Source organism: Crocuta crocuta, unplaced genomic scaffold (genome assembly GCF_008692635.1).
Source record: "Crocuta crocuta isolate KB4526 unplaced genomic scaffold, BGI_CrCroc_1.0 scaffold343, whole genome shotgun sequence".
Classification (NCBI taxonomy): domain Eukaryota; kingdom Metazoa; phylum Chordata; class Mammalia; order Carnivora; family Hyaenidae; genus Crocuta; species Crocuta crocuta.
Genome location: NW_027532679.1, coordinates 6,128,454 through 6,136,437, shown reverse-complemented (window position 1 = coordinate 6,136,437; position 7,984 = coordinate 6,128,454). Strand labels below are relative to the sequence as shown.

General features: G+C 37.5%; 1 protein-coding gene across 2 annotated transcripts in view; it reads left to right on the top strand.

Annotated features, from left to right (window-relative positions):
* Window positions 1-5,338, top strand: part of LOC144245379 (gamma-aminobutyric acid receptor subunit beta-2) — a 45,195-nt gene extending 39,857 nt beyond the window's left edge. For both annotated transcript variants that reach the window (XM_077780769.1, XM_077780768.1), the window contains one exon: window positions 4,265-5,338. In XM_077780769.1, the coding sequence (XP_077636895.1) occupies window positions 4,265-4,612 (348 nt within the window). In that variant the 3' untranslated portion in view covers window positions 4,613-5,338. The remainder of the gene's footprint in view (window positions 1-4,264) is intronic.
* Window positions 5,339-7,984: the final 2,646 nt, after the last annotated feature.

Here is a 7,984-nt window from a genome sequence, read left to right as displayed (position 1 = left end):
CTTTTTTTAATTTTTTTTAATGTTTTATTTATTTCTAGGAGAGAGAGAGAGACAGCGTGAGCAGGGGAGGGTCAGAGAGAGAGGGAGTCACAGACTGAAACAGGCTCTAGGCTCTGAGCTGGCAGTCAGCACAGAGCCCGACGCGGGGCTCGAACCCACGAACCGCGAGATCATGACCTAAGCGAAAGTCGGACGCTTAACCAACTAAGCCACCCAGGCGCCCCGAATATTTATTGCTTTTTAAAAGCAAGATGAATTATGATTTTTTTTGAGTGTTTGCAATGTACAAAACTAGACTAAGTGGTTTGCATGTGTTGTCTTACTTAACCCACTCAAACAACTCTAGAGACTGATATTGGCCTTTTCCCCACTTTACATATGAGAAAAATGAACTTAGAGAGCTTGAATGATTTGCCCATGAAATCAAAGCTGGTGAATGGCTCAATCCAGAATCAAAATGTGGATTGTCTGAGTCCACAATTAGAACTTGGAAACACTGCACTATATTTCCATGTCTAGTAGAAAACAGACACAGTTCCAGGTGTTGATCAGGCCACTATTCAAAACAAGCAAACAAACAAACAGTCCTCAGAACTGATGATTCCAAAGCAAATTAAGTAAACAAACGGATGCTATGCTGTGATATCAGGGGAGGGATGCAGCTAATTTCTGAGGAGGTGAGTAAACAAGCTTGGCATTATCTGGGAGGCTTTATGGAGGAACGTGAGAAAACTGACCCTTCAAGGAAGGACAAGGTGGGGTAATCAGAGCAGTGTCACAGGGCTTACCTCAGATATGCAGCCTAATAAATTGCAACTGGCTTTAGCTCCCTCCTCCATGTCACCGTTAATTGGGAAATAAATTGGAAATGAAGGCAATTATACTTTATACCTCTCTACTTTAGACTCCATGGCTAAGAGGAAGAGTTTTCTGGAAGAAACATTGGTGTTTTTCTTTTCATTGTTTTGTATTTTAATTGAAGTTAATTTATTCCTTGACTATTAATGACCTTAACTAAGACTATACAGGCAAATTTGGGGGTTCAAGAATCCTAATATAACACAGCACTGAGAAGTCACACTTTATAAACTGATGCAGGTGTCCAATCTGCTTCACCTACTGCAACCACTCCTCCTCTTCAGCCTGATTAGATCTCTAGCAGTGCTGAGATGATTAGGCTTACCTACAGAAAGCTCATCACTCATATCTATTCCATATCCACTGTGAGGGCAGCATACTTTTTTTTTAGGCATAGCTATTTACTGTGTTTTCCCAGGCCACTAACACCTGTATATTTCCCACTGCATTTGTAGCTAGTGATGACAATCACCTTGCATAGCACTTCTGTTCCCCAAGTTCTTCCTGCATACTCACTTAATTTCCCAAAACTTTATTCTTAACAGTTGAAGAAAACTAGCTCAAGATGGATTAAATCACTTTTCCAAGGTCAGAAATAACAAACAGAGCAGCCAGAACTCCAGTCTTTTGATTCCAAGTCCGGTATTCTTTCTGGAGGCAGTTATTGCCATGGGGACCAGCAACAAGGTCATCTTCCTCACCACTGTGGCTGCAATACATGGCACGTGCCAGACACACACCAGTGTCCAGTGATATATTTTGTACATTTTTTATTATAAAATAGATTCTAAAGCTTCAAGGATTATCTAACAAATCTTGAGTTTCACAAATAAAACAGAAACCCACTAAAATCAGACAAATTATCCAACTTAACACAAGTTTCCATAATAAGAGTCCACTGCTCCCATTATTTTTAATAATGCTTATTATTATTGATTTGTATTCCTACCTCAGCCAAGTCTGATGTATATTCAAAACTGTTCTTAATACAATTGCTCAAAAGGACAGCAAATATGCTGATGCTTAGAGAGGGGGAGACTCCTGAATAACTGTCATGCATAGCAGCCAAAGAAATTTTGCTAAGCAGTTATTTTCTAGGTAGTTAAAAGAGTGAACAACCCAGAGCAGACAGAAAATAAGAACACTCTCTGAAATAATGAGGAGTGCTACATTCCCCACTTCCATCAGCTTCACTTTTCTTGAGTGTTGTAAAGTCACATTTCTCTCCCCTGTTTTGCCCTCTAATGACCAAACTCCACCACTTAGTAACTATGTGACTTTGTGACATTTGGTGACGCCTTCCTTCACTTATAACCTAGGAATGAATTCCTTTTCAAAAAGATGGTCATGAGCATTCAGTGAGATGGTTTCTGCAAAGCCCTCGTACATGATACGTGACTTTAAACATTTGTTTTCTTCCCTAGGGCCATTGAATCCATTACTAAAGCCATTCCCTGACCTTTCCTTGAGAGAAGTGTTTCTACATTCATTGGGTTTCATTTCCAAATCTTATAAACTTTAAAAATTAATCTTAAGAAAATATTTGTTTAATATGTCCACTAAGCAAAATACTATCATATACCAAACCTAAAGAAAATCTAATCAATAGGCAGAGATTAATTGGTCAATTACTAGGTTCTAGCATATTTTATAGCTTCTATTTCTCAAAATATTTTAGATTTGAATTTACAATACAGGGTCATCAAACCACATTTGGAAGATAATTGTTCATATATAAACTTAGCAACCTTCTTTTTGCCTTTTGCATGATTCATGAAGCTGAGACCTTTTATCTTCCAATTAAGTGTATGGTTATATCCCTTGCTTCCATATATCATCAGTATCTACTATTGGCAATTTTTCCTTTATTTTATATTTCAAAAACTATATTGGCAGTTGGTATGTCCTGATTTGATTCTCCTTCAAAATAAATGTACTCTGTTATTAACAAGAATGTGTTGCAACTAGGTTTTATTATCTGTAGCAATTGAGGGCTCTTAAAAATAAGACACACAAATCTTACCTTCTTAATAAAACAAACAAAAGTATCATAGTCATTTAATATTTGGGTATCATGGGGTCAGTATTCATTCTTTACTTTTAGCTTTGCCAAGAAGCTAAAATTATCCAAGAGATAAAAGGGGTCACTGTATCTACAGGCCAGCCTTCTACTCCCTGGGCCCAGAATTCAACTTATTACAGCCAACTTTGGGCTAACTCTCTTCTTGAATCCTGCCCATTTCCCTTCCTTCTCAAGTCAGTCCCTTACCCCACTCACCCCTCTATCATGCACAGTTTTGCCTAGCTGTTAATTTTCAAGTCCCTTGTTGTTCTGAATTCTGTTGCATTTTGGCAAATCACACGATGCCTGATTTTCTATTGTTCAAAACTCTTCTTTTACCCTATTTATATTAATATTGCAAATTTAAGGTGGCACCTTTTAACTGTGGGTGTTAAGTGAAATTCACTTCATAATTAAGTGAAGTTATATGTAAAGGTTTCTGGCATATGTAGCAGGTTCTTAACAAATGTTATCTACTGGGTTTAGTTCTAGTCTTCTCATGAATTCATCTATAATTAGGCTATTATCATCAGCACAACTCAGTAATTAATCCCTTAATACTATTTCACACCTAGCACAGTTTAATTTTGTATGTATTCATATCAGAACTGTAAATTCTTTAAAGAGTGCCACGCCTTCTACTTCTCTGTATGCCCTAAGTAGAAATAATGAAAGTGGTATTACCAGTAGTCTATTATATCTATTATATCATTACCTCATTACAGAAGTGCTCTAAGGTTGGATTATTATACCATTTAATAGATGAAGAAACTGAAACTCATGTAACTTATAGTGATGGAGACACCATTCACATTAAGAATTCACCCAAGTTCACTTAGCTAGTAAGTGGCAGAACCAGGATGTGCACCCAGACACATGGATCCAAAACCCACACACCCAGCCAATATGTTCCTCCTCCTTCCTCATCTTTTGAGTGACCACTTTGAAACAACTTGGTAATTGCAAGGCTTTTTGAAAGATCATTATAACAGCAAATGTCAGAGTGTGTCTGATTTTTGATCATCAAAAGTATACCCATTAGAAGATATTTATGAGATAGTTAAATGGTGAGACTGTAGCCTTGATCAAACTGTATACTCATCTCACCTCATAGCCTCATGATCCCCAGTGATCTCAAATGGCTCTAAATGATGCACTAGTTTGGGTTTAGTCAGATGATGAGGCATACTGTTTGTCTGTTATCCTTCTTAGATAAGGTAACCTCAAAGCCTCTCCTCTTAACCACTCTGATAAATATTACCTAGATCACATATACTAGCATCTTGCATAATTAACACCAATAAAGGCTTACTGTTTTATCTCATTCAATTCTTCTCCTTGCAGATGGACCCACATGAGAACATCTTACTGAGCACTCTTGAGATAAAAAATGAAATGGCCACATCTGAGGCTGTGATGGGACTTGGAGACCCCAGGAGCACAATGTTGGCCTATGATGCCTCCAGCATCCAATATCGGAAAGCCGGATTACCCAGGCATAGTTTTGGCCGAAATGCCCTGGAGCGACATGTGGCACAAAAGAAAAGCCGCCTGCGGAGACGCGCCTCCCAACTGAAAATCACCATCCCCGACTTGACTGATGTGAATGCCATAGATCGGTGGTCCCGCATATTCTTCCCCGTGGTCTTTTCCTTCTTCAACATCGTCTATTGGCTTTATTATGTGAACTAAAACAGCCCCCCATGGGAAGCAAGGACTAGATTCTTCCTCAAACCAGTTGTACAGCCTGACGTAGGACTTGGAAAACACATCAATCCAGGACAAAAGTGATGCTAAAATACCTTAGTTGCTGGCCTATCCTGTGGTCCATTTCATACCATTTGGGTTGCTTCTGCTAAGTAATGAATACACTAAAGTCCTTGTGGTTTTCCAGTTAAAATGCAAGTGATTTGTACACATGCTGGCAAGACTGTCTGAATGTTCCACTTTTTCTGCTTATGCAGCCTATATAGAGGGCAATTATTTAGAAGATATTCTTAGAGGGCTCAGTAGCATTGCCAGTCATTTTTCTGAGAAGTGGTCATATCCAGATATTCCCCATCTTCATTTCTAAGGTTGGCATGCTGTTGAGTTGGCACTGTGTTTATGAAACATTATCTGCAATGCCATGCAAACATGCTTACTGAAGATGGCCTATGCCTGTCTTAAGGTGATAATGGTGTGTCATGGGAAGATAATTCCCACTGGATTCTGGAAGTTTCTCATGTAGTTCAAACAGGATAGGGAGAGTGAAGGCAGATACTTGGTAACCAATTTGGCTAGTCTCTGCTTGAGCATAGGGAGTCAACTCTGATGTCTTCCATTTTGGCATTTAGAAACTGGGGACTACTGAACATCATCATGCATGGTGGCCAAGAAATGTTTCTAAAAGGCTATTTCTAGGTGGTTAAAATAAGAGTTAATAATCCAGAGCAGAGTGGAAAATCCAGAAATGACTGTTGTAACAAAATTAAGGCAAGTGAGCAGCATGACCCTTACCAGCCCCACATAGCATCTGGTTCATACATATTTTGTATAATGGCCAAAGGTCCAGTGAGATAGATTTTTTTTTCCCCACTTCACAGGCTTTTGACAGCATACCTAAAGAGGTTTTTATAGTTTATCTAATCAAAAGATAACCACAAAATAGAAAAGTTAGCAAAATTAGGATTTTCTATCTTAGATGCAGATTAGATTGGGAGTCATTCAAATATACTAATATAGAGCACAGATAAAGCTAGCAGACAGGTTGATTTTCTCACACAACGTCAGCTGTCTCTACAACATTTCCCTTAAGTTTATTTCTGAGTTTAATAGGGTATTTCAAAAGAAGGATTTGTTCATTTCTTTAAAGGATTAATGGTCCTTTACCACCTTTTCTTGTTTCTGAAATCCTGATTATATTCTTAGGAGACAAACCAAGACTTTGGAGAGATTAATTGAACTACATTTCCTTATGTGCAATGACATTCATCTTTGTATTTTTCATAGCAAACAATACGTAAAGAATTATGTGCACAAGTAGAGTTAGTTTGTGGGTTTGTTGGGTTTGACTTTTTAAGGGTGCTTTCATTGTGTATGTTGCAATCAGCTGAATCAAAGAAAACATGAAAAGTAGTGTAGAATAGGATAAAAACAAAGCCACAAAACATGATGAATGTTATGAGTCTCAGTTGATATTACAGAAAAATATATAACTGATCAACAGGTATGATGTATTGTTTTTATTCAATTTTTAAATTATGTCAATGTGCTTCTTTCTATACTAATTGGACATATGTAGTCATATGTGAGACAGGAAAGAGATAAGCTAATATATTTTATTTCTATCAATGTGAGGTCCATAGTTTGCTTTTCTTGGAGAAAATAGTGAGTTGCTAGTTCTCCTTAAAGTTTGATTTGATTGAATGTTTTCTTGGAGGATGACTTTGCTATTTCTATTTTAAAAACAAAAAAAGCCCCACTTATTTTCAAAGTAACATCCCTAATTGTGCATAGTAGGCAAGGCCAGTATTTTCCTATGGATAAAATGTATGTTTTTTTTTCCCCCTGATAATTCAGCAGCCTGGAATATGATGGAGTCCTGCTGCCCTCCTATTCCAACTATCAGAGAGAGAAGGGGGAAAAAAAGGTTTAGCATTCAGCTTTCTAAATTTTATGCTCCAAGATGGGAGGTATTTTTTTTCCTTCACCAGCAAAGGGAACTCTGGCCTTTATTTTTTTATTATACACTTGAACACCTCTGAGTATGATCTTTGGGCAGAATCCAACCAAGTTTCCGCCCATGGGCTCAGAGTTGAAATTTCTCAAGTTTCTCCAGGGACACACTTTCTCCCAGGCAATCATTCTGGGGCATCACACTAATAAACGTGCCTGTCCCTTTTTGCTAGGAGTTAAAGTTTGAATAGCATATATCAAGAAGGAGCATATCGATAACTCAGGTGCACAACTCCAAAATGCCATCCTAGAAAGGTTTTTCTAGAGACAACTCAGAGCCCAAGTCTAGCAGTGGGCTCTTATTTGCAATTATCATAAAAGCCATAAAAATCCTTGATATTGTCATTTATGGTTACAACAAAATCTCAACGTCCAGGGAGGTCAACACGGTAATCTAGATCAAAGTGAGAGAAGAAACCTTGCAGTGTGAGCCTGAAAAGCATATGACCAAGGATTCATTTCTGCTTGCAGTGATAAGAAGAAACCAGAAAAAGGAGAAAGATGGGAGCTTGAAACAGACACCCCAGAACGAACTCCATATATTGGCATTCAATAACCACGTAGGTAGAAACAACTGACTCATCCTGCCCAGAGACAACAGTAGATGTAGAATTTATTTTTAACTATATTTTTACTGTAGTTGAATTGGACTGTAGTCACCATACTGGGGGCGGGTTGGGGAGGGGTGCTAGATCTCATACGTCTATGAAGACCAGTCAACTTGGTATCCAGTGGTTAAATTTAAGGACCACAAAAATGTGTTTTGGCAATTCTGATATGGTATTACTATCACTTTATACATATATGTATATATATGTATAGTTTTTCTTTTGATTATGAAACAGCCAGATAGCCAGCAATTAAGGTGTTTTTCATCTTTGTGAAATTCATAGGCAAATTCTGACTCTAAAATGCACAGTCTAAATGAAATCTTTGATCTCAATCTGTATATATATATTGTACATGACTGCTAGTAGGTATGAAATGCATTTTCAGAATTGAAAACTCATGCAACATAATCATGTGTTTGCATAAGGAATGTTACAATTCTTTCTACTGCAATTTAATAACAGGGGAAAATACTTAAGCAGTGCCATCTAGACCTTTTCTCTTCTCATGTCTTCAAAAGCAGTGCTAAGTAAAAATAATAATAATAATAATAAAAATGGTTTATGAACCAAAAGACTTTACATTCTAGTATTAGGAACACAAAAAGTCTGTCAGCTTATAAAAGCACAACACATAGAGAAAGTTCAGTGGAATGCAGCGGGAAAATGAATCATGTTCATTTTAAACAAGACCTGCATTAAATTGGCAACTAAGACAATTTCCATTTTCTATAAGTAA